General features: G+C 41.8%; 1 protein-coding gene across 4 annotated transcripts in view; it reads left to right on the top strand.

Moving 5' to 3' along the window:
* The window catches only part of ARHGAP4 (Rho GTPase activating protein 4), a 278,640-nt gene that overhangs the window by 106,220 nt on the left and 146,048 nt on the right, over positions 1–26,372 (top strand). For all 4 annotated transcript variants that reach the window (XM_077479015.1, XM_077479014.1, XM_077479012.1 and 1 more), the window contains exons 2-4: positions 5,637–5,832; positions 11,614–11,779; positions 14,587–14,649. In XM_077479015.1, the coding sequence (XP_077335141.1) occupies positions 5,637–5,832; positions 11,614–11,779; positions 14,587–14,649 (425 nt within the window). The remainder of the gene's footprint in view (positions 1–5,636; positions 5,833–11,613; positions 11,780–14,586; positions 14,650–26,372) is intronic.

Here is a 26,372-nt window from a genome sequence, read left to right as displayed (position 1 = left end):
CTTTATTTGTTTTTTGTTTTTTTGTTTTTTTTCAGAATGCAAACTAGTTGTAAGCTGTGATTGGCAGATCAGGCATTTTTCTTCTATGGAGGGTAGATACTGCAGTGCCTATGTATTTCTCCATAGAAGCCACATTCAATTCATACAAGCTTTGTTGGATATCATTATTTTGATGTCTTTGAGCATCCAATACTTTTTATTCCCTGTTCAAAAGTGTAAAAGGAAAACAAAACGTAAAAGGAAAAAGAAAAGTGTGTAAAAGAAAATCAGGAATTCTGTATGGCAAGAGGATATCCTTTAGTGCATTAACAAAATTCAAATTTTATTAAGAAAATAAAAAATGAAATACAATTGGCTATAATGAAGCAGGCGCTTTAAAGCACCCTTTCTCAACCTTTTCAACACAGAGGAACCCTTGAAATAGTTCTCCGGTCTTGGGGAACCCCTACTAAAAAATTGGAAATCTACAACTCATGATACATTAGTGTGATGGTCAGTGGGAAGAATGGTCCTTACACTTGTGGTCATTTGGAAGAATTACCTCCTTGCAGATAGCTAAAAAGATCAATGGTGTCGGTGGGAACTTATCTGAGAGGCAGAAATTGCCCAATGCTGAAGGAACACCTAACAATCACTGGAGGAACCCTGGTTGAGAATCACTGCTTTAAAGGGAAGCTCCATTTTAGTGGGGGAAAAAAATGGCAAATAAAAGAATAATATAGTGTGTACAATTGCGATACAAATCATATTGTAATTGAATGTTATTAAAAATGACCTTTCCTTTTCAATCTGCAGCCGCAGTAATTTTCTATAAATGCAATGCAATATGGCTACATGGCAGTGGCGGCCCGTACTATTCATGCGTCCGGCCCCTTTCAGGACCCCGGGCACACGAATTACAGCCGCGGGGGGATTTTTGTTTTGAAGGCTTCAAAATAGGGTGGGCTCAGGTTGAAGAGCATTGCGCCAGGTGCCCACTCAGGTTTTACAACAGCAAATGAATATTCGCCATTGAAACACTGATCCTCAATCCGGCCAATCAGAATCAGGTCTGAGACCTGTTTTCCGATTGCCCGAAAAGAGAAGAGTCTCAATTGGCCGCCACCGAGGAGGGAGGGAGGGAGCGGAAGCCGCCATGATGCCCGTGGAGATCAGGGGAAGCCGCTGTCAAAGCCCATGAGAGCCCATAGATGGGCTAAGTGCTCCAGACCTGACCGGAGGCAGGTGCAATGTGAGGCAAAGATGAGGGGAGAAATTTTGCTTTTAAAGCCTTCACGCGAGTCTGAATTTTTTTATGAAAAGGTCCCCAACCTCTGTGTCGCCCCAGCTGCTTTTTTTTTAATTTTTTATTCCACCCTGCATCTCCTCAGTCCTTATAAACCCCTTTTTCAAAGTCCAGGTGACATCATCTCTGATGACCCTATGCTCGATTCACAGCTTAGCAGGCTCAGGTGACAGGTCCTCTATAAAGGGCAGAATTAACTGCTGTATTGCACCCATGGTGCATGGCACAGATACCTGCCCCCCCCCCCTTAACCCCCCCCTCCAAATAAAGAAATTGGGACAATTCAATTTTTTAATGCCCAGACAACAGCATTAATGTGAACATCTATTGGTGCAGTCTTTCCTGTAACCATCCACTGTAATCAGAATTAAAGGGGAACCATAATGAGAGAAATTCTGTAGTTGGGTTGCCATTTCTGTCCTCCTTGTGAAAATGTTAATTTCCTGGCTTCCTTGCTGATCTTCTGGCTTTAATACATTCTGAGTCGCTCACTCGGAACAAGTATAAGGGTCCTAGCATCACTTACTATATACTTGTGTTGGGTCTTTGGCCCAAGTATTGGAGTCAAAAGAAATAAACAAAAAAAGGGTGCACCAGTGTAGTGCATTACCCTACAACATTTATTAATATAAAAGGAACATAAAATATACTCACAAACAGGTGAATAAATATTGCTCATTGAGCTAATCGTCCATAGCCCAATATTCATAAACTTGGCAGGCTCCGTGGAACAGGGGGACCTTTCCAGGATCCTAAATAGCTGATGCGTTTAGGAGGATATACCTTCTTCATCGGAGTTTCCTCATCCGAGCGCAGACGACAGCTAGACAACTAGACTGAGAAATGGCAGCCCATATACTGTAGTTCTATTATGACAAATTTCCTTCAGATGGGACTGTTGTGTGGCATTGGCAGCTCCCTAGATTGACATACTCCGCCACCTCCCCATCATACTTTTTGAATGTTCTGAGGGTTTGAAGGTCTACAATTTTTCTTTCTGGTGTTTTTGACCTTGTACACGAAGGGCATTGGATCAAAAACACCATGAACACTGACATAATGGTACATTGTGAAGGACTCTGCCCAGAACAGAGGAGTACTGTTTCCACTGTTGCTGCAGAGGGACTATGAGAATTTGGGATCAATATGTTGAGGTCACAACAAAATGGATAACTTTTGTTTGCTCATATAAGTGCCATTGAGACAGGGGTGATATCTTTCAGAGCTAAAAATTCAGGGGCTGATAGATCCAAACTGTTTTTAAGGGTTGGACAAAAAGTTTGTGTTGAGCTGGCCATACACTGTTAGATTATAAGCTATACAGTGTGGAAGGACCAGTGGCTGCACGTCCAAAAATTTTTCCATCTGGCTTTTTTGATTTTTCATTTGAAGTATATAGGGAAGGAGAGGGCCAACAGGGCCACCCACATAGTGCATCTCTGCCGGTTTTATTAGTTACTGGATGAACTTCATATAGTATACGGCCAGTTTTTGGGTCAATATTAAAGTAAATCTGTCACAAATACAGGTATTTCTGATTTATTTATAGATTTTTTTGAGCCCCCAGTATATTGCGCAAAAACCGAACACAAAAGTGAGCCTCTGAACACGCACAAAAAGTGTACTAGGATGTGTCCCCTCCCTTGCCCCTGAGGCACAAGACTCCTGATTAGGGCAGGACACACCTAGCCAAAATGCCCGGCAGACCTCACTCCTCATGATCTACCAAAGTCAACCAACGAGTACTCCGTGGGGGGCTTTCTCAAAAAGAACCCCCCTCAAGGCAGGGAAGGAAAGAATCTGATAGACACACCTACTCCCCTTAGATTTCATGGTAGAACTGAAGACACACACCCTAAAATCCTGAGTAAAAAGTGATACAAAAATAGTGTAGTGAGAAAAAATTAAATAAAAGAGCTAATGCACTAGACAGTGGCTAGGCCTTGTGACCTGGTAGCAAAAATTGCCCTAGTCTCAGGCCAAAAGACCCATCCCATGAGACATTGTGCAGAAAAAGCTGTGGTCAATCTGATGTGAAACAAAAATGTTTAAGTAGAGGTGACCATATGTGAAAACTGATCTTCTCGTCTTACAAAAGTTCAGTTGATCTTCAAACATGATGGAAGCCCTCTTCGACCAATAGGTTGGCTTAGCAGACAAAAACGGCATGGCCAAAGTCGAGTTCAAAAGTCAAGATTTGCATATTCAGATTTCTCTACCTCTGGAACTGTTGATGGTTTTGGCAAGTCGTTTCATTGAAGGGAACCCCTTATGCATATTTTTTTTCTTCACGTCAGATTAAATTGCCCAAGTTTAGGATGTTCTAAGATTTTTTTTTTTATGTGAAACATTAAAAAAAAAAATCGAACATCATGAAACTTTAGTATGTTTTTTTTATTTTACATATTTGTGATTAATCTTCTTTATATGTTGAAAACAATATTACTATTTTTTAAGAATCACACCCTAATTTGCAACCATATTTACTATCCTACTGAGTAGTTTAGCACATTGATTGTGCTTTACTGATCTTCCTATCTAAAGCCTGGAAAATAAGTGTCAGTAGAACAAAATTTTCACTGCATTGTTGATGGTGTTTATTAAAAAAACAATACTCTTGCAACCATTTCTTAAAGCTGAATCCCGGGATAAGCAAATATTGTCTAAATACAAGAGTCGTGTGTATTCTTACTTGACACTTGAGGTTCTTTGTGTATTTTTTTCAGATCTGTGCAGTAATTCAGTGTGAAACATTTTCTTCCTGTAATAAACACCGTTAATTGCTGCTCTCTCTCCTTTGTGCAGGATCAGTGGTCCTGTCTCCGCCCCTCATGTAGTTTTCTGCAGGTAGCCTGTAGTGGGTGGAGCCTGTTGGGCCCTTTCTACAGCTTTGCTCAGGCTATTTACAGCAAAGTGATGATGTCACTGCTACTTTTACAGGGTGATATCTGGCTTTAAGGTATTTCATACAATCAAGGAGGTAGATTTATATTTGTTGTGGCTATTGAGGAAAGTATTTTAATGAAAGTACCGTATTTAAGTGAATTCAGTTTTAAGGATTATGATTGCATTCACTGACTAGCAGGAATTCGTATATGAAATATGATCATGAACATATGATACATAAGGGATATAAACATGTCAAGCTTTACTATAGTTTAAAATTAATTAGGTTATAGGTTATTTTCAAAGGGCCAGTCCACCCAAAAGTTATATAATATATTTACAGATAAAGCTTGATGAGATGAGTCAGTCCTGGCTTGATGTATACCCTGCATTGAGAACTTCCAGACATAACTCCTGATCATCTGGGAATTTTGCACTTTTCCTCCCATCTGTTCATGTTTCAGTACCTCCAGATTAATTTTTCATTTAAATACTAAAATCTAACAGAGAGAGTGGGACACGCGTATAATTGAGTGCATGCCCTTGTACTGAAGTACAGATATTTCACTGATAGAACCCCTAAAGGATATAAGTATAGGGGTTTTACTCTACTCTAACATCTACGAAAAATTGGAATATCAGTTTCAGGTGGACTAACCCTTTAATAATTATGTAATTTTGTCCTTTCCCACCTGCAATCTGTAGCTAAACATTCTCCATCATGACGCTCCATGCTGGGCAAACATTTAAAAAAAAGTCCTCCCTTTGAGGAGCAGCAGCCGACACTTTGTCTCTGTCTCGGCTATCACTGACTGTTGACAAGTGGGGGACAATCAAAGTGGTCCTGGATCATGTGATCACTGTGGTAGACAGTGAAAACATACAGGCTGGTGGCTTCACTAAAATAAAAAACTTTGTCTGCAGTGGCATCTGCAATGCAATCTATTTAATACTATACATATTTTAATAATGTAAATGTCAGATACAATTACAGTATTGAAAAATATACAAACATGGAAAAACAATCCTTCTTTTTTTTACATATTTGTGCATTTTTCAGCCTATAATTAAAACAAAAAGGGCAAGATCTTTATTAAGACAGTGTTCCAAATAATAACCTTTTATAGATGATTGAGATTTGTAGATTATTAATAGTTATTTGGTTAACAAAAACATACTGATGATTTTTATTTGGCCAGAGTCATGAAAGAGTTAAACGTCTTCCTAAGATAGCTATGAAAATAAAATGTGTTTTCTCATTACCAAAATGCTGGTTTTTGAGGAAGGAGCAAAGTAAAAGCATTCAGATTTTTCCTACTTGAATATGTATTTGTTTTATGCAAACTTGCTGTGTGCGCACAGTAGAATAATTTTAGTTCGATATAAATGCTGTAATAAAAAATTCAAGACTTGATGCAGAGCACCAACTGACTATGTGACCTCTTCTCTGCCCCTCTCTCTCTAGAGATTCGCGGCCAGCTGACCGAGCAAGTGAAATGTTTGGATGCACAGGTGGATTTCCGCCAGCAGTTGCTGCAGGACATGAGCGAGTTCTTGCGCAGGAAAGCCGAGATTAATTTGGAATATTCCCGAAGCTTGGAGAAACTAAGCGACCGCTTCTCTGCCAAAATCCGCAACTCCAAGGAGCACCATGGTTTCAGGTGACTGTCTTTTTTTAAAAAATATTTATTTGATTTTGTCAAAAATAAAAGGATATTACATACATGTATTAACAGTTACATCTTACACTTGCCGTCATCTTACATATATGTGTGGATATTAACGTCAGAGTGAACATTTTTAAACTTACACAACATTAGGTCCTTATTTCTTTATTCCTCAATGGAGGAGTAAACCTTTGTCTAAAATCGTTACAGCTTACTATACAACAATAGTTTGCATTCATCTACCAAAACATCCATACCCACACATACACTCCACCCTCGCCCCCTCCACTGATCCCCAACCAAACAACAATATTATTGTGGTCATCTATAGGGTAGTTATGTACCACAGGCTCTCTATGCCCCCAATAAGGGGGTGAAACCTCCTATTGTTGGGAAAGCGGGGTGTCTTTCCAAAAGGTGTCTTCAGTATCAAGCCAAGGCTGCCAGATCCTGGTAAGCTTTTTGGGGCAGGCCCTGCCCTTGTAAATGATTTTAAAGATTGGTATAACCTTATTAATCACACAGAACAGCATTTGAACACTTGGACACAATCTTCCATTGCAACAGTCTTAATTTCCTGGCATAAAAGAGTATTATTCGAACCAGGGTTCATTTATGGGTCTTGTGTAGGAAGTCATTAAGGACACCCAAAAGCCCGACATCTGGAGTGCGGGGGACTGCTAGGTGTAGGGTGTTTTCAAGAAAGGAGAATATGTCCATCCAGAACGTCAACAGGACTGGACAAGAACAGAACATGTGTATGTATCCAGTATCAGTGCAGTCACACCTGGGGCAGGAGGCCCTGGAGTCATATCCCATACGGGCAAGTCGGGCTGGAGTATAATGCAGCTGACGTATAAATATAAACTGCACACATTGGTCGTTAGACCCGATAAGGTCCAAAAAACAGACCTCCGAGTCCTCTTCCCATCCCTTCTTGGATAGCTCAAAGATGTCTACCATCCACTTTCGTTGCGCAATCTGAAAGGGTTTAACCCCTGCCGTCTGCAGACGGGAGTAGATGGTCGTGACTAAAATTTGCAATATCTGGGTACGACATTAGCACCTCCATGGGTGATTCCGTGAGCTTCTGGGTCAGACCATTCAACTGCGCATGGATAGCATGACGTAATAGGAGGTACTTAAAAAAAAATTTATTCGTCACACCACATCTTGCCTTCAGGTCCTCATAGGAGATGAAGGCGTCATTGGCAAATATGTGAGAGGCATGGGTGACACCAAGCCGTGTCCACCACATTGAATCAGGGTGACCCAGGAGCTCTAGAAAATTGGGGTTGTGCCATAGGGGGGCTTTGGGTGATACCCCCACCTTGTGATCACCTTATTCCCCTCGTGCCAGGCTAGCCAGCTTACTTCTATCGGGGAACCACGGGAGCAAGGTTTTGGTATGGATCTGTGCAAAATGTCCATGAGCGAGGTTCCAGATCCAGCAAGGACGTTCAGTAAAGCAGTGGAACAGGATGGGGAGACCCCTAGAAACCAGTCATAGACATAGGCAAGCTGAGCTGCTATGAAATAATGTTGTAGATTTGGACAGGCCAACCCCTCGTCGACCTTCGCTATTTTCGGGTTTGCCCCTTGCCGGAGGAAGGAGGATAGAAGAGTCAATTTTTTTGAAAAGTTTCTTGTACAAAAAAATAGGAGATGCCCTAAAGATATAAAGAAATTTGGGTAGGTATATCATTTTAAAGATGTTCACGCGCCCTATTAGATTTAGTGGTAGCGAGGCCCAGGTGTGTAACCTGGTTTCCATGTGGGTCATGATTGGAGTAATATTGAGGGATTCGAAAAGGGACAAGTCTGCATTGATAAAGATCCCCAGGTATTTAAATTTGGGCTTGATGGTCAATTTGGATTGGTTTAGGTAATTGTATTCTAGTTTGGGGCCTATGGGAAATGCAACTGATTTTTCCCAGCCTATTTTTAGTCCGGAGACCCTCCTAAACTCCTCCACCACTTCCATCAGGGACATAAAGTATTGTTCTGAGCCATCTAGGTAAATCAGGGCATCATCAGCATATAGGGAGATCTTTTCAGACAGCTTGCCATAGCAGATGCAACCCACCATTGCCATCCGCCGCACTGCCAGAGCCAAAGGCTCTATGGCCAGTGCAAACAGAAGTGGCGAGAGCGGGCAGCCCTGCCTGGTGCCCCTATGCAAATGAAATACATCAGATATATCTTTATTTGTACATATCCTAGCCTTAGGGTTGATATAGAGTAGGCGGATCCACTTAATAAATTGAAGACTGAAACCCATACGATGCATAGTTTCCCAAAGGAAGGCCCAATTAACCGTGTCAAAGGCTTTTAACACATCCAAAGATAACACTTTTTTGTTCAGTGTCAGCCCTGTGAATGTGCAGGTACAGACAGCGAAGGAATGGATGGGGTTAATAATGGCATAGTAAAAAATTAAATGGGCAGTAGATAGGGATATGTAGTTTTCATTCTGAGAAATGTGAAGAACTACTGAAGGTTATCTATTATCAACCCCTTTCTGATTAGTTACTCCAGGAAAGCCTTCTTCAAACTTTTTAACAGGGGGGAACATTTGAAATAACTTTCTGGTCTAAAGCCCCATACGCATAGGCTGAATATCAGGCGGTGTCGGCTGCTTCAATAGAAACTTGAATACAGAAACTTGAACGTCCATGCTTCTGTTGAAGAGGCAGGACCGAAAGAGAACTGCTTATTGGCAGGGCCGTTTTTAAGGCAGGGCAAAGGGGCAGCTGCCCTGGGCCCTGTCCTTGTTGTGGGGCCCAAAGCAGCTTCCTTATACTTGTCAACTATCCTGGTTTAAATTCCCTTGGTCCTGGAGGTTTTAGTCCTGTGGTGTGTCCCAATATCACAGTGTAAAGTGCTGCTACTAATGCTGCCCAGCTCTGCCCTATTGTTGTGTAAAGATGACTCACCTGCAGACCCTATGTTTACTTGTAAATTATCGGCATTCATATGTAAATAGGGGCAGCATTCATATGTAAATAGGGGCAGCTGGCAGCATTGATATGTATATCGTGCCCCCTGAGGTCATATCCACAGTAATCTTTAGCAACCAATCAACAAGCAGAAGTCATGTGCTGTAACCTCTAGCAACTAATCAGTGAGCTGTAATGTGAGCTGTAACCTCTAGCAACCAGTTGGTGAGCGGTAATGATACACTGTAACCTCTGACAACCAATTGCAATAGCTGCCTGATCTGATTCAGTAAACTGATTTTGAGTCTAGCTGCTACTTATTGTATGTCTCAGAGCAGGGGGGGCAGCAATAAAAGTTTTGCCCAGGGTCCAATCAATATTAAATATGGCCCTACTTATTGGCATCTGATGAGTGCTTTCAACCAATGGCTGAGAGTGCTGACCAGTGTGTTCTGGTGTCAGAACACAGTAGCTCAGTGGGGTACATCGCTGTACTAACATCGGGTAGGTAATACAGGATCTCCTCCCAAGCTCTAGTGTGTACTAGGCTTAATGGAAGCTGTCAATAATTGCTATAACTACAACTTATGGTACACTAGGGTTGGTCAATGGGACAAATGTTCTTTACATTTGTCATCTGTAGGAAGAATATCCCACCTCTCTTCCTTACAGATAGCTAAAAAGATAATTGGTGTCAATTGTTACTTATCTGAGAGTCAGAAATTGCATCTAAAACTTCTGGAGGATCCCAAGGGTCTATTTATTTATTACAGGTGCCATAGGTTCCATATAATCCTTGGTTAGATGGGCTGCTGGACACTTCCAGGAGAGGATTTAGAACCTTAACCCCAGGTCTTGTCTGTTTTAGAAGCTGGACACATCCAGGGGGGACTGGAAAACTTTGGCCTTAGAGGCAAGCACAACCAACTAGCCCTTTATATGCCAGAGATGGATTTTTGTGTTCCAGTAAAGTGCACCATGCAAAGTTTTTCCATGCTTCCTTGTTGAATGGTTGCCATGGACAAGGACGTGGTTCCAAAGGTCATGGTTTACTGTTGCAGATTGTCACATCTTCTAGCAAAAGCTTCCAATGGGTACACTGGCTCTGGTGACTGGGAGTCCCCAAGGGATACCCTTAAAGAGGTTGTAAACTCTTGGAACAAAAACAAACAAAAAACAAAACCTGTAAGACAAAAGGCATAATGAGATACAGTGCATCACACCTAATTCACCTGATCCTCTGCTCCACCGGCAAATGGCACTCCCCCACAATCCAGTGGTGGATTGTTCTCACTTCCAGAGCAGGTCAATGGGCTTAATGACGTCAAGAACAGTCCACTGCACAAGACTGCTAGACCAGGGGGGGGGGCACAGGGAGGATTAGGTAAGTATATCTCTGTTCTCCAATCCCATGCACAGCCCCACTGCATAGGAAAACTTTTCCCCCCTTTGTTAGGAGAGAAATGTTCAGCTAGGTTCCTGTCCCAAGCAGCTGACCTCCTGTGTTCAGAATGCAGCAGGACAGCTGCTCGGCACGAGAGACAGAAGCAAGTATAGATCATAGGAGTACCGGTATCTATTTCAGTGATCTCCAGCTTGCTGGCGCATTGGCCACGTATGGTATATGCATATAGTTACATTGGTCCAAACTGGACCAATGTAACTATATATAAATATCCTTATCTGGAATTCTTTGTTAATATGTATGTAAACCCGAACTATAAACTTCACTTATTTGCACCCTTGGGGGTTGATTTGCTAAAACCTGAAGAGTGCAAAATTTGGTGCAGCTCTGCATAGAAATCAATTAGCTGCCTGGTTTTATATTTCGAAGCTTAATTGAACAAGCTTAAGATGGAAGCAGCGGAGGCCTGTTGTCCATATGGGGCGCAGGGGCGCTGCCCCCCTAATCCATGTGCCCAGGCCCCTAATTTACTTGTCCATATAGGGCGCGGGAAGCATGGATTCCTATTTATTTATTTATTTATTAGAAATGCATGATTAGAGTCTGATACCCTAATTGGCTTTAAAAAAGGGTGCACTGCACCCTGAGCCCAAAAAGATTATGTGATAATAGCAAATTAATATTGGCTATTGTCTTTCTGATTCTCCTCCCAGCCAATCCCAGATCAGGAAGCAGGTCCTGAGACCCGATTGGCTGAGAGGAGAAGCGATCCTATTGGCCGCAGAGGAGGTGGAGGGAGGAGGAAGCAGCAGAAGGAGGAGATGCAGGTTGAAGCCACCCTGACCTAGTTGGGGTAAGTGCGGGTGCCGATTGGCTAACCGGGGGTGGGGGGGAGGGGAATGCCGCCACTACTCTTAAATAATTGAGAGAAGTATTTTTTCTACATCTGTTCGATAATACAGGCAGAGATAATATAGAGTCGAATTTCCAGCAAAGTCAACCATTACTCTTTTGCATTTATCAAAGAAATTATCTATTATCCAAGAGACTATTTAGCCCACCATGTTCTTATCTTGGTCTACAAGTTAACAAATCTCTATGTTGTGGATAAGAAGACAACAGGAATGTCTGAGTAGTTTATAGTAGCAAAGAAAAATGGGCAGTGCTGACACCACTCGGTCAACAAAAATAAAGTGTGATGTCTGCTCACGATGGGAAATTAAGAGTACAGCGTATTTCCGTCAGACTAAGGGTATTTTTCTTTACTTGCAGCTCTTTAAAACGATAAAACTTGTGGTAAACGTGCATGTACAGCAGAGATGTATTCCATTTGTGTTTTTTTGTTATTTTTTTGCTTTGTACCTTGACATACACTTTCCATGTACACTTACCCTAAGCCTTGTCTCTTCATGCCAACTATTGCCTCTTTAGGAAGGAACAGCAGCATCTTCTGTCCCCTGTGAATTGCTTGTATATGATTCTAAACCACACGCGTCAGGAGAGTCGAGATTATGCAGCACTCAATGATGTTTACACCACACACCTCATCCCTCGGCTGGCACACATCGGAGAGGACCTAACCCGTCTCACCAAAAAGGTTAGAACTTGTATGATATCTTCAGGGGGTAATTTCTATTTTCACTTCTGTATTAGTGTTTTCAGATTCCTGTTATAGGTTTCCCATTTCCTGCTATCTCATAATTACAAACTATCCCTGTTTTAGAGGTACTTACTTGACCTTTAGACTTAAGCAGGACTTGAAGGGCCAGTATGAAGAACAATAAATAATCCTTTTTTTGTTTTTTGTTTCCCATGCCATTATCCATGATGTCATTCACAATTACACCTTGCCCCAGCTGTGCAGCAAAAGTGTTAGTGGGCTTAGACAATAACACTGCCAAGGGTCAGGGACAATGCTCGCCTTTTATTAACATGGCTTGAGTTGCAAATTCTGAAGCTCACCCAGCAGTCCTAATTAATTGTCCCAACTCCTATGATTTTTGCCAGACAGCTCGTCTCCATCTAAAAGTGGAGAAATAAATAAATACGTGGAAAAAAAACCCCAAATATACGGAATACCATTATTAAAGGTATTAAATTGCCTACAGATATCGGAATACATTTTTTTTTTATAATAGTGGTCCTTTTAAGTTAATCTTCAGGCAAATTGTTGATATTGTTTGAGACTGATACAGGTTTTCAGGAGGAGGAAGGCATGCTTACATGGTTTGTATTGTAAGTGGACTTCTTTGTTATAGTTCTTGTTGGCAGGAAAAAAAAATGCCTCTTTCATGTGCATCATTGGGAAGGAGCCCATCCGTTTGTCAGGAGGAGGAAAGATATGCCTTATAGAAGTAGCCTTGCCCCCTATATTTTTTTGTTGGCAGGAGGAAAGATGTTTCTTACAAGGGTCTTATTGGGAGGAAGCCTTCTCCCTTACATTCTTTGCCGACAGGAGGTAAGATCTCCTTTACAAGGGTCGCATTGGGAAGAAGCCTTCCCTCATCTATTCTTTATCCCCTACATGGGTGCTATTGGGAGGAAGCATCCCCCTTTTGGTTATTATCAACAGGAAGAAAAATTTTCCTTACAAAGATCTTATTGGGAAGAATCCTTTCTCCTTTAAATTCATTATTGACAGGAGAAAACACGTCCCTCACATGGATCTCTTTTTGAAAAAGCCTTCCCCCTTAAATTTTTTGTTGGTATGGAGAACGATGCCCCTTACATGAATATTATTGGAATGAAGCTTCCCCCTTATAGTTAGTGAACTATGTTTGTTGCATGGTTGTTATTGGGAGGAAGCCTCCTCCTTATAGTTATTGTCAGCAGGAGACAAGGTGCTCATTACATGGATGTTTTCTTGAAGAGGCCTTACCCATTATATTCTATTCAAGCCCCTTTCACAGGAGTTGTTGGTAAGAAGAATGCTCCCTTATATATTCTTTTCTCACTTGGAAGTCAGTGGAAAGAAAAATGCCCCCTTATATTGAAGGAAGAAACATATTTTTTTTTTGTCAGCAAGAGAAAAGAATCCCCCATATATGAGTCTTTTAGAAGAAGAATGCCCCCCTTATATTCTTTGTCTGCAGAAAGAATGGCTTCCTAAAGTGGTGCTCAACAAGAATAAGACTTGGTGTTCAGCATGTGCAATTGCCCCCTTACAATGGTAGTTGGTGGGAAGGATGAAGTCCCCCCTTGTACTGCTGTTCATAAGGAATAAGAATGCCCCCTTAGATTTGTGTTCAGTGAGAAGGATGTATTCCCTCTTATACTGCTGGTCAAAAGGAAGATGAATCCCCCCTTCTTAAATTTATGGTCAGTGATGAATTTCCCCTTGGATGTTGCTTTTGATCATTTCTGCAGTGCTTTTTGCTGTGCTTTCCTTCTTTTTTTTCCCCCACTCACTGTATATAGCCGGTTGCTAAGAAGGCCAGCCGCCGATTCCTTAACAACCGATCAGTCATCCGCTGTCAGCTGCTGTAAGAAAAAAAGAATTGTAGGCAAAAATAATTTGTACGACCTACCCATTTACATGGGGGGGGGGGGGGCGGTATCTGGGGGCCCACTTTTAAAGGGGACTTCCAGATTCTGATAAGTCCACTGCCCGCAAACCCCCACAACCACCGGCCAGGGTTGTGGGGAAGAGGCCCCTGTCCTGGTCCCCCATATTTGGGGAAGAGACCCTTGCCGCATGACCTCAACATGGGGACAAGGTGCTTTGGGGTGGAGGGGCAGAGCCCCCCCCCTGCCCAAAAGCACCCCTCCATGTAGAGGGAATGCGGCCTGATATGGTTCAGAAGGGGGTGCTCGCTCATCCTCCTCCCTTTCCTCACCTAATGGGCTGCATGCTCAGATAAGGGTCTGGGCTGAATTGGGGGGGGGGGACCCCCCCATGCCATTTTTTTTTTTAGCTGGCAATTTTTTTTCTTTACATTCATGATGACTCATTGGTTGTTAAAGCCATGGCGGCTGACTTCCTGGCCCGCTCCTTAGCAACCAGCTATATACAGTGAATGTAAAGCCAAAACTAGATTTACTTTTGCATTACAAACATAACAATTAATTTATAGAGTCACTTGGATGTAGTCTTGGTGGGACGTGGCCCATTATGGAAGGAGTTGAGTTTTGGTGGATTCAAGTGGGGAAGTTTGACTATTTCAAGAGATCATCTTTCCTGTCTCACTTCCTCTACTTTTTATATATGCACACCCACCCAGCCACATTTTCCCATAATTCTGTGTTGTCTTTTGAGTTCGAAATATACATAACTGTTCATATTACAAATGTTAATGTCAAGTTTGGGTTTGAGGTTGGGTTGCAGATAATTGCTACGTTTCCATTGATTTACTGACAATTCTGCTTATTGTTTAGCCTCACTGTGTTTACCTTTCTTCCCTGCAGAGTAAAGATATTGGGGCTCAGCAGCAGGAAGATCTGATGAAGCTGATGTCAGAGCTGCAAGGGGTGAGTACTGCACCAACAAACAAAAATTTCTCAGCACACTTACCAGCCAGCCTGCAAAAAAAACAAAAAAACATTGCATTGGAATGATGCTGCATCTGCCCCCCGGCACCTCTACGCTGAGAACCGTGCGATCGAACATCGCCGATCGCTGGGTTTTCAGAGCTTGAATGAGCAGAGAGCTGTAGGCTGTCGGTCACTGCTCTCTTCTCTTCTCCCTCCTTGCTCATTGGAGCGCTGAGCTGTGGAGGGGCAGGGATCGGCAGGCTCAGGCTCTCAGCTACTCAGACTTCAGCTCACTCTCTGCTGAAAAACAGGTCACAGGAGTGCAAAACCAACTGCATTCCTGTGATCCATAGGAGAAGTACAGCCAAATGAGCTTTGGCTGGACTTCTCCTTTAAAGTAGTTTTAGATGTTATCAAGTTTTTGGAAGCTTGCTCTTGCATGTTTTAATTATTGTATTAAAGTGTTACTAAACCCAGGACCCTGCATTCACTATATCTGGCCTCCCACAGTACACAGAACATGGATATGCAATTATTTTAGTAAATATAAACTGCTAAATACCCTTTCTCATCAGTAATATATAGAAGTCTGGTGACTTCTATCGGGGCCTAGTTACAGCTTCTAGGAGGAGTTTTCATACTGTACTAGCTGTCCTATATAGCTTTGCTGATCACATGCAGTCTTCAAAGAGAAAAAACTAAAAATAAACACCAAACTGGGCATATGCAGCCTGACTCCAAAGGCTCTGTCTTATCCAGACATGTTTTGGAGTCAGTGGAAGAAGGGGAGGATCTGTGCACATAAGATCAAACAGCCTTTTTACACAATGCGGAGGATTAACCCTTTAAGTTTCACAGTGAGTATAATAAGCATGCTTTACTTCATATACAGACTGATTTTACGGCTGTGGGTTTAGTTTTAAATTTAGCTTCAAATTTAGAAATTTGTAAATGATGCACTTGGAGGAAATCTCAGCCTTATTCAACCCCTTAACAACTCTTGGAATCATATGTCAGCTCAGGGGCTCATGCATATGGCCGTACCTGTCCGCATAGCAGAAATGGTTGCGTTTTTCCAAGCCAGGGAGCCAACAGGTGCTGTGCAAAACCACCTAAAGAAGTTTGTGTACGTGGCTATATGCATTGTGAGCTGGGCATAGGTAGCAGGTATACTGTAATGCTCTCTGAGATGAGATTTTAGGCACCAATATCAGTCCAGTAATGTCTTGGCAAAGAGTGGGGAGTTTATTTGTGCTGTTTACAAAGAAGAGTACATAAAACTTTCAACAAAACAAGACCATACATGTCTTGGCTCTTACTACAAATATGCAGCCCTAACTACCAGGCTTGCCTAGTTTCCTGTTTGGCAGCATCCATATATACACACCATTGTAGAGTCCATCAAGCCTCAGCTCTAACAGACGTGACCTGTCTGCTGCCCAGGCTGCAGATCACTGACTCTGTTCCTCAGGTGAACCTAAATTGTCTGTCTGATGGGGAGCAGTGCAAAACCTGTAGTGGATCAGAGGTCTCAAAAGGTATAAGAAAGGAGCCTGGGAGATTTTTTAATCCCAAACAGGACTTTTCCAGGCTACCGGTGAAACTATCTGCTACATATCCCCTACTTTATTTCAGCAACGTGAACTTGGGAAAGAGCATCTACGTTTCCTATCTTAGTATTTGGTCAGTGGTTTACCATAAACAGTTACTCCCATAGAGCTTAAAACCGCCTGTTCACCCATCTAGTCACTAGGGCACAATGGAGCCCTATCAAATATCTACCTAGTATTTATCTACTGGTCATACAAAGCTGGGTCTACCCAGAGCATCATCAGTGGCAGTATGGGAGCTGGGCGTGTGTTAGTGGGATCAATCCTTTGTACTCTACCTATACAGATACACTAGATGATGTCCTCAAGGGAGCCGGCCCTCTTGAGAATGTCTCCTATGAAACGCGTCAGTAAGAGTCTCTGCTAATGCCATCACATTGGCGCACTAAACAGCAGTTGAGTTACTTGCTGTGTCTTTTGTATACTTGTAAATGTTAGTACATTTTTTTGATTCAATAAAACAGCTTAAGCTGTTGGGGTGATTACCTTCAGATTACCTTCAGATTAAGCACATCTGTTCAGGATGTGTTGGTTATTGTGCTTTTGCTCACTTCACTGTTTCAGCACTTGCACTTGTCCTTGTCAAAGTATATCTGACATAAGAGAGATACATAGGCTGCCGCTGTTGACATTTTGTTTTCTGAGTCACTGACTTGAATCAAGTGTAGAGATAAAGAATTCTTATTTTGATTGAATGGTTGTTCTAGGTCTGTGCATCCACACTGTCATTGTCCTCATTGTGCTGTGTTCCCTTCCTTGGTACACCTATTTTTTGACCTTCCTTGTTATTTATTACCTCTGTTATTCTTGCAGTAGTCTGCTGGAGGTTTGTCTCTGTCTATAGCTGGTCATGCACCGTTAGATTGCTTTTTTTTCAGCCTGCAGGTTTTACAGTGTGGAATGCATGAACCTCCAGCTGTGGCAGATGTTTTCCAACAGCTAGCATCAGTAGCTGTCAGAATACCTGAACAGTGTCATTTTTCTGTATAGTATGAGATACAGTATCTTACAAAAGTGAGTACACCCCTCACATTTTTGTAAATATTTTATTATATCTTTTCTTGTGACAACACTGAAGAAATGACACTTTGCTACAATGTAAAGTAGTGAGTGTACAGCTTGTATAACAGTGTAAATTTGCTGTCCCCTCAAAATAACTCAACACATTAATGTCTAAACCGCTGGCAACAAAAGCGAGTACACCCCAAGTGAAAATGTCCAAATTGGGCCCAATTTTGCCATTTTCCCTCCCCGGTGTCATGTGACTTATTAGTGTTACAAGGTCTGAATGGGGAGCAGGTGTGTTAAATTTGGTATCGCTCTCACTCTCTCATACTGGTCACTGGAAGTTCAACATGGCACCTCATGGCAAAGAACTCTCTGAGAAACTGAAAAAAAGAATTGTTGCTCTACATAAAGATGGCCTAGGCTATAAGAAGATTGCCAAGACCCTGAAACTGAGCTGCAGCATGGTGGCCAAGAACATACAGCGGTTTAACAAGACCGGTTCCACTCAGAACAGGCCTCGCCATGGTCGACCAAAGAAGTTGAGTGCACATGCTCAGAGTCATATCCGGAGGCTCAGAAAACAAGTACTGGGGCAGAACTGAATCCCTTCTAGAAGCTATCCCAGTCAAGAATACTACTGGCTTCTCCACCCAAAAGATTCAGCTCAGCGTTGCAAGACCAGGGAAACCTGGTCAGTACTTACAATGCCTCAGGATCACCAGATGCCTCTTTCCAGTATCAACTGGACACTCTTTAGTGTGGGAGAGATGAAGGCTCACAATGCCACAGGGCAGCCAGTCTCCTAACTTCCACTTGGGAAGACTTCAGTGAGCCTTCCAGACCAGCCCCCCAGATGAGGAGTTCCTTGACTAGATTCAAAAGTACATTATTACAAGTAGGCCCCCCAGCTTTGCCCCACCTTGATGATCAATAGCTGGAATCGGGATAGCTGCTGAATGTGGGTGTAGCCACCCCCCTCCCCCCACTGATGAATTTCCTCCAACAGGGAGAAGACCCGCAGCTCAAAATCAGACTATTGTTCTGCCTCTCAAGCTACCTTCTGGGCATAATAAATATTCAGGTTGCCCATTTGCCTTGCTCCACCCTCAATGTTCCAGAAGCCTCTGGAAGGCAGAGGAGAGCCAATAAACCTGCAGCCTGTGAGATCCAGAACAGTCAAAAGTAATCAACAACTGCTCTACTGAGTAAAGAGGAACAAAAAAAAAGGAAATTTTCCTAACAGCCTAGAAACCTAACTAGGAGGGTGCTACAATATATGGTTAGCTTATCTCTTAACCACATGACGACTACCTTCCGCACATATACTTCAGCAAGGCGGTCCGGCTGTGCAAACGGACATACCTGTACATCATGTCTGTGCATGTAGCACTGCAGGCGTGCATCCGCTGTGTGCTACGGGAGCTCGCCTGCAGGTCCAGGGATGGGACTCGATGTCTGCCACCCGTGATCGCGGGAAAGAGGCAGATCCCTGTTCTGCCTCTATGTAAAACAGATCCCCGTTCTGACAGGAGAGTACAGATTGGCTGTTCCTAGTGATCAGGAACAGCGATGTCTCTGTACTCCCAGTCAGTTCACTCCCCCCACAGTTAGAAACACCTCCCTAGAACACACTTAACCCCTTGATCGCCCCCTATTTTTAGCCCCTCCCCTGGCAGTGTTATTTATACAGTGATCAGGGGATATTGATTACCGCCATTACTAATAAAAAAAATGAATTAATAATAATAAAAATCTCATAGATCTATCCCCTATTTTGTGGCACTATAACTTTTGTGCAAAGCAATCAATATACGCTTATTGTATAATTGTATATTATTATATAGAAGAATGCATATTGTGTCTAAACTGATGAAGAATTTAGCTTTTTTTTTTTTATTTTATTGGATATGTATTTTAGCAAAAGGTAAAAAATATATTGTTTTTATTTTTCAAATTTTGTTTAAGTGCAAGAAATAAAAAAACGCAGAGGTGATCAAATACCACCAAAAGAAAGCTCTATTTTTGGGAATTAAAGGACATTATCAACAGTTTTTGTTTGGGTATAGCGTGGCAGGACTGTGCAGTTGTCAGTTAAATGAACACATTGCCGTATCGCAAAAAATGGCCTGGTCATTAAGGGGGTGAATCCTTCCAGGGCTGAAGTGGTTAAGCTAGGTATACACTAGCAGAATTTTTACCGAAAATTTGTATGAAAATTTTTGGAAAAATTTGTACAAAAAATCTGAGTACATTCGAATGTCATTCAAAAGTAGTTCAAAATTCAGTTGGCTTCTAACATTCGATATTGGAATTGATGGACTTTACTGAACAAAAACCACGTACACTGTTAGAAATTTCAAGAAAAAAATTCCATCCTACTCCTTCAATTTTCCTGTCACTGCAGTCAAAAACAATGTAGATTTGACCCCAGTAATGATTAGAAAAAATGAATAAACTTTCTTAAAACAAAAATGAATTTCTACTAGTGTATACCCAGCTGTACAGCTTAAGTTAGAACTTGGTTATTGACCTCCAGCTACCTTTGTCCACTTGCCCTGTGGGTTAAATTCCTTTAGCCTGGATCATTGTATTTAAAGGTCTCCTGTTGCCCGGTCAGGGTTTAGTGCCTCGAAACAGCAATCCTATGTGCTTCCTGCCTAGCTCTTGTTAGTATCCTTTTGTCCCCTTTATAATTATTAGTGCTTAGTGTGTTCCCTTTTGTGTTCCTTGATTGCTGTTCCTTGTGTTTCGTCTTGCTTTCCTTTTTGTCTGCTAGTATAGACTGCCTGGTCTCTGGGGTATTGTCTTGTATGCTGTATTTTGTTGTCCCTGATTGTGCCCTCCTTTGTCCGTCTATGGTTGCCAGTTAGGACCACACACTGGGTGTAGCCTACATAGCTCTTGGGAAAACCAGGCATTTCCAGTCCCTGCACCATGATTAGAGTCATCCATCGCCAGTTGGCAACACTAGGCATTCTTACTCATCTATACTTCAGTCTTTGAGGTTTTCACACTGACCTGCTGGTATCTGGCCCAGACCCTGGTTTTACATGTTTATTATCTCCAACACACTAGTCGCAACCCTAGGGCCTAACATCTGTTTGTGATCAGTGGAGTCCCGCCGATTGTCATATTTGCTAAGCGGTAGGGGTTTGACTTTTAATATAATCTCAGTGTTGGCTGCAGCCTCAGCATTCTTTTACATTTGTTTGAACTAAAAAAAGAAAATCAAGTTTTAGGGGATGCCTATTATTCAACCTCAAACTCTATGCAGGCTTTTGGAAAAAAATAAGAAAACTATAGTGAGAAGGGGAATTGCATAGTAAATTACGATCGACTGCAGAGAAAAGAAAAAGGAAATTTTTAACAATAGATTGATCAAGAGCTGATTTATGTCTACATCTCTAATCAAGCTGAAAAAGAGTACCAAAAGTACAAGTTTTTCCCATGGGACTTTTTAAGGTGAAAAAAAATAAAGTAATTTAAAATATACATTGTTTTATATAAATAAAATATCTTTAAAAACATTTTACATAAAATATTTATGTTCTGGCAGCATGATACAACATACAGTTGACTTTAAGGCTCGGTTCACACAGGGGGCAACACGACTTGCCGCTCCGCGACCTGCCGCGACCTCAGCGGCGACTTGCAAAGGACTTCTGTATAGAAGTCAATGCAAGTCGCCCGAGGTCGCCCAAAAGTAGTACAGGAACCTTTTTTCTAAGTCGGAGCGACTCGAGTCGCTCCTCTTAGAATGGTTCCGTAGTACAGAACGGGGGCGACTTGTCAGGTCGCGGTGCGTCGCCCCCTGTGTGAACCGAGCCTAACTGTTTACCCAGATACCTTCTGGGGGTTGATAAATATACAGTACATGTCAGTCATTCAAGATTTTTCAACACAAAGATCCTCTGTCGGGCGAAGTTGATGCATTTCAATTCAGTCTTTATGAAGAGGAAGGGTATTTGAATCTTTAAAAAGACATACAACACATCAACAATATATTCCAGTGCAAGTTCTTATACATGTCCATAGTCATCTTAAAGTGCGCACCTACATAGCATGTGTGTCACCAATGCATATACGGTAAGCCAGAATGATTAAAAGCAGTGCCAACTCCTTGAACCTTCAGATCTCCCAGAGGAACCTACAAGAAAGATAGATGAGTTTTTTGTTTTGTTTAATAAATGTTTATTGAAACAGTAAGGACAAACAACATATCCTGAACATAAAACAATGCGGTGGTACACGTAATATGTCAAATGGTTACTTGAGCTTTTAGCGGCCTCTGAGGGCCAGGTACACATCCTCCAGTCTCCTGAAGATACTACAGTTATTGTTCTAACGGTACCAACATTTGCCAAAGAAAAAACTGTCTCATACCACTATGCATCAAATAAGAGTAGAAATCGCATGTGCAGTTTGTCCCGAGAGAAAAAACAAATACAGACGGTGAAAAAGACAGAAAGAAGGGGAAGAGGAGGGAGCAAATAAGGAGGGGGGGGGGGGTATGGGGTGGAGGCTAGTGTGACAGCTCTTGTGAGAGCAATATAATGATCGTTAAACCCGTAGAGCCAAGTCAGAAACTAAATAAGGCAATACCGCAAAAAGAATAGTCTTTGGGCAAAAGATGCTGTCGTTACCGGTTCAGAGGGGTGGCCTCCTCTTTGTAATTTTGTGTTACAAGTTCTTTATAATGGGATGTGGTTTTAAATTCCAGCCATGTGGCCAAAGTTATGATGTGCCTTGGAGCGTTTTTTTTATTTTGATGAGTAATGTCTTCCATAAGATGTACATCCGCCACCGCCTGTAGCCATCTTTTGACTGTTGGGATCCTAGGTTGTCCCCACAAAGCGCGTATTAATGCCTTTGCTGTATTTAGCAAATGAGGAATGATTGAGCGTTTGTACTGGCCAACTGATTCCGTGGTGGCGTGGAAAAGAATGGTCCAGGGGTCATTAGGGAGGCTGATTCCTGTGATCCGGTGTATAAGTTGTAGAATATCGAAAGATAGATGAGTTGACAAGGAACCACACACGTCTACAGCAGGTCCAAAGGACAACAACCTAGGTGGAAACCTAATATATACAGTTAAGAGAAGTCTTGTATGGGAAGAAAAATATAAGTCCTGCTTCGTAAGGAGTAATAAACATACAAAAAAGAGGTATTTAATAACAATATAAGTATAGGAGAGCGGTATCCAGTATCTCGGGTTGCTTTATGTTTTAAGTAGAAAGCCTGGGTGTACAACAATACTTATTGAAGAAAAGAAATGAAAGAACCAACAAAAGTCCTGCACACACAAGCGGTGTAAGTGTGCAGTTAAAGATGACCATGGACATGTGTAAGAATTTGCATTGGAATATATTTTTGTTCTGTTATGTCTTTTATAGAATTCAATACCCTTCCCCTTGAAGATTTATAAAGAGTGCATTGAAACACAGCTTATTCCCCTAGCAGGGGATATTTCTGTTTCTGAAAAATCTTGAATAATTGACATGTAGATGTAAAAATATTTGATTACATTTGGGGGAACCCACAATGATATTGATTATTACGTTATGTTTAGGGGCTTCATTGAGTAAATTCAATATGAGAACAGGCTGGTTAATGTATCATGAAACTATACTAGGAGATATAGCATTATGTAATTCCCCAATTTTATTATTAAAAACGAGTTCATATGACAGTTTCACAATAAATTCTGTTTTTATTTAAAGACACTATGTAAAAAAAAAGCTTATTAAAAGGAAAAAAAAAAAATTAGCCTTAATCAAAGGATAGGAGGAGTGGTGGAGTGGAGGTATGTTGTATTGGAGGGTGAAGATCCACTTTAAATTAGTGTTGACTTTGAATTTGTGTTGGATTCTGACATTGCCTGTCCCATATGAGCCCTGATTACATGACGTCCTAGTATCTCTACATTGTTGACCAGTGACTCTCTCTTTATTGGACTGTGTCTTAGCCTGCCCCCTCATTTTTTCCCATTTAAAGCAAACCTGTCAAGTTGAAAGTGAAACTTCGTCTTCGTACCTCTATGTTCTTGACCACTGACTCTTTTCCGGTGTTGGACTGTGTCTTAGCCTTTGGCTTCAATTGATCGTTCCTTTTTAAAGCAAACCTGTCATGTTGGCATTCAAACCAAAATAATATCCCACAGCATGGTAGACTATAACTTACATAATAGTTTAGCTATGGGCAAAATGGAGAATGTGATAGTCTTTGGTCAGTATACAATCTACTTTTATCTGTTTTTCAAATTACCACCAGCAATATATATTTTTTATTTTTATAACTGGTACTTATATAGCCACATCAATTTACGCATATATTTTGCAACTTCACGTCAATACCTGCCCTTAAGAAGCTTACAGTCTAAGTCCCTAACTCGCATTCATACATACACATACTAGGGCCAATATAGACAGGAGACAATTAATCTACCAGCATGTATTTGGAGTGTGGGAGGAAACCCATGCAGACACGGGTAGAACATGCAAAGTCCGTGCAGGTAGTGCTGCTAGACGGAAGTGCTAACCACTTAGCCACTGTGCTGCCCTGTTGATTTTACCAGTAGAACCATTGGGAGGTCCACTTCCTTTGAAAGGTTCTCACCCTTCCAGATTGGTTGTGCTAGGACTACCTGGGTATGCATGGACTAAGGATTGGGTGACAATTCATTACTGAAGTTCTGCTTTTAGGCTACCTATTGTGAGGGGTTAGCTCGGCAGCGGGTGTGTGTGACCCCCTGGATGGGTTCACAACACAAAATCAGGCACAGCAGACAGCGTTGTAGGTGCAAAAAACAAAAGATGCGGTTTATTTATGCTACATGCAGTGATACATATAACAGCCAAACAAAAATAAAACATGAAAATAAATCCTGGTCAGCTTGACCTCTAACTACACACTTAGATTCCCTGTCTAACAACTGAGTGCAGCCTTGTGCTGCACCAGTCCCTGTCTCTGTTGTAGAGGTTTGCCACACAGGCGTTAACTCACCGCACAGAACAGATATCACACTCCCCAGTCTATACAACACAAAACTGGTTCCAGGATGGAGCATCTCCCTAAGCATGCTGGGGTTTTTTGTAGAGGTCTTAATGAGCCCACTTACTTCAGCTGGGCTCATTAACTCTTCCCCTCTAATTGTAAAAGTCTGCATAAAGCCTGAATCTAGGGCACACATATTTCCCATCCTGGATACAACCAGGTGACTTTACCTGCGTGCTGCCACACTATCTAAAGCATGGAGCCATCAGCAGTGTAGGTATTGCTGCTCCACTCCACCTACAGCAAGGACAGAAAGGGATGATAGGACTTGAAGTTCGGTCCCCTCCTGGGGATTATTATCAGAAATTACATTCTGGTGCAGGTTTTCCCACTTACAACTGCAAACAAAAAACTCAGAGGAGAAGCATGACCACTCATGCAAAAATGGATATTAGCAGGAGAAAGCAAGCTCTGCTCATTATAGTGGATTCTAGAAGAGAAGGGCTATTTTATTACCTCAGGGCCTCCACCTTCTTTATAAATCAAAGTATGATGTATGTATAGAACCTAGGGAATGCCAAGTACCCTAAATCTCACAACATGAAACTCCAGTACAATACAGGAGTGTTTTATGATGAGATGTGAGATCCTCATCATCCCCAAGATTTAGGTATATGTGAAGGGGGGGGGGGGGGGGCTAATGTAATAAGTGGATCTTGCTTTCAAATGTGAGATCTGATTAAAAGTTAGGTCCGAAGTGAAAAAAGGGGAAGCCTAGTTGCAGGCCGACATGATTGAGTTAAATAGGGTTTTACATAGGAGGAGTCTTTTTGTGGATCAAAAGTAAACCGGATTCAAGCGGTACTCACGAGATTGGTAGATGGGGCAGGAGCAGGTGGGGCTTCAGGAGTTGGAAATGTAGGATAGGCTTGGAAAGCCTTCATTTGGAGGAGAGCTTGGTCAGGACAACTTTCCTCCCTCTCTCCCTTATTGCTTATGGTTTTTAGGTATTTTGGAGTGGCAAGTGTGTTTATGTTATGGCAGCTGATGAGGTGCATGGTCTTTGAATGTGTTTATTATGACCAAAATGTACATTTGTAGGGTTCTGTATTGGCTACAGCGCCCATTATTCTGATTAATGGTATCTGTGATTATTGGTTTGTCTCCGAGTCAGTGTTTCGGCAGCTGGAGGCCTAAATTTAGTTTTTTTGCAGGTACTTGAATTAGATGCCTACAAGGACCTTGGGGCCCTTTTAATACTGTACTGAATGTTAATATGTTGATACAGTATGTTAAAATGTTATTTATATTTTGTTAATACAAGGCTGCTGTGGCCATTAAACTCCAACCTGTATAGTGTGGTAACGTAGCTAATAGTAAATGGTGGAGTGATGGTCAGTCAGTATTGGTGTAAAAGCATCTTTAATACCCTAGTCAGGAATAATACAAAGAACATTAATCTTGTGCAAAACCTTTAATAGGGATAGCTTGTACCAATAAACCATACCTGGCTGATCGCTGTGGAAGTGGAGAATTGCTGTAATAGCCATCCCTACTTTAGTGATCCTCGATGTCTTCTAGAAACCATGTTAAACAGCTGCCCTGCTGCATAACGACCACAGGGGGTCACCCACTCTGCATGGAAATCATTCAAAGAATGTCTTGTATTTTTTCTTAATGAATACATTGTATTCCCTGAATGGAGAAGGTGGAGATTGTGACCTTACTGCCCAGCTTTTCTACCTCATCCAAAAAAGAAAATGAAAAGCATTCTGTGAAAAGCGCCCATGCCAAGCTAGTAACCCCCTGTGGTCACTATGCAGATTGACACAGCCCTCGGAAGACAGGGAGGGTCACTGTAGTAACAGCAACTACTACAGTGATTCTCCGCTGTCACAGGGTTATGTCAAGTATGGATTGACCAATGTAAGTATGGGGGAAATAATCTATGCCCGGAATTTAGCTTTAATTCATATACAATAAATAGAATGTTAAAATAGTTGTTATAGTTTTATAATATATACATTTTATTTTTCATTTTGCATGCTTGGAATGTGCAGCCACGTGCAGTCAACACTGTGGTTCAACCGAAGCTGGAACTATTCCAAA

This window comes from Lithobates pipiens, unplaced genomic scaffold (genome assembly GCF_037356315.1).
Source record: "Lithobates pipiens isolate NorthernLeopardFrog02 unplaced genomic scaffold, aLitPip1_a1.2 Scaffold_1, whole genome shotgun sequence".
NCBI lineage: Eukaryota > Metazoa > Chordata > Amphibia > Anura > Ranidae > Lithobates > Lithobates pipiens.
The sequence above is the reverse complement of the archived record's forward strand: the minus strand, read 5'-3'. Positions and strand labels throughout refer to the sequence as shown.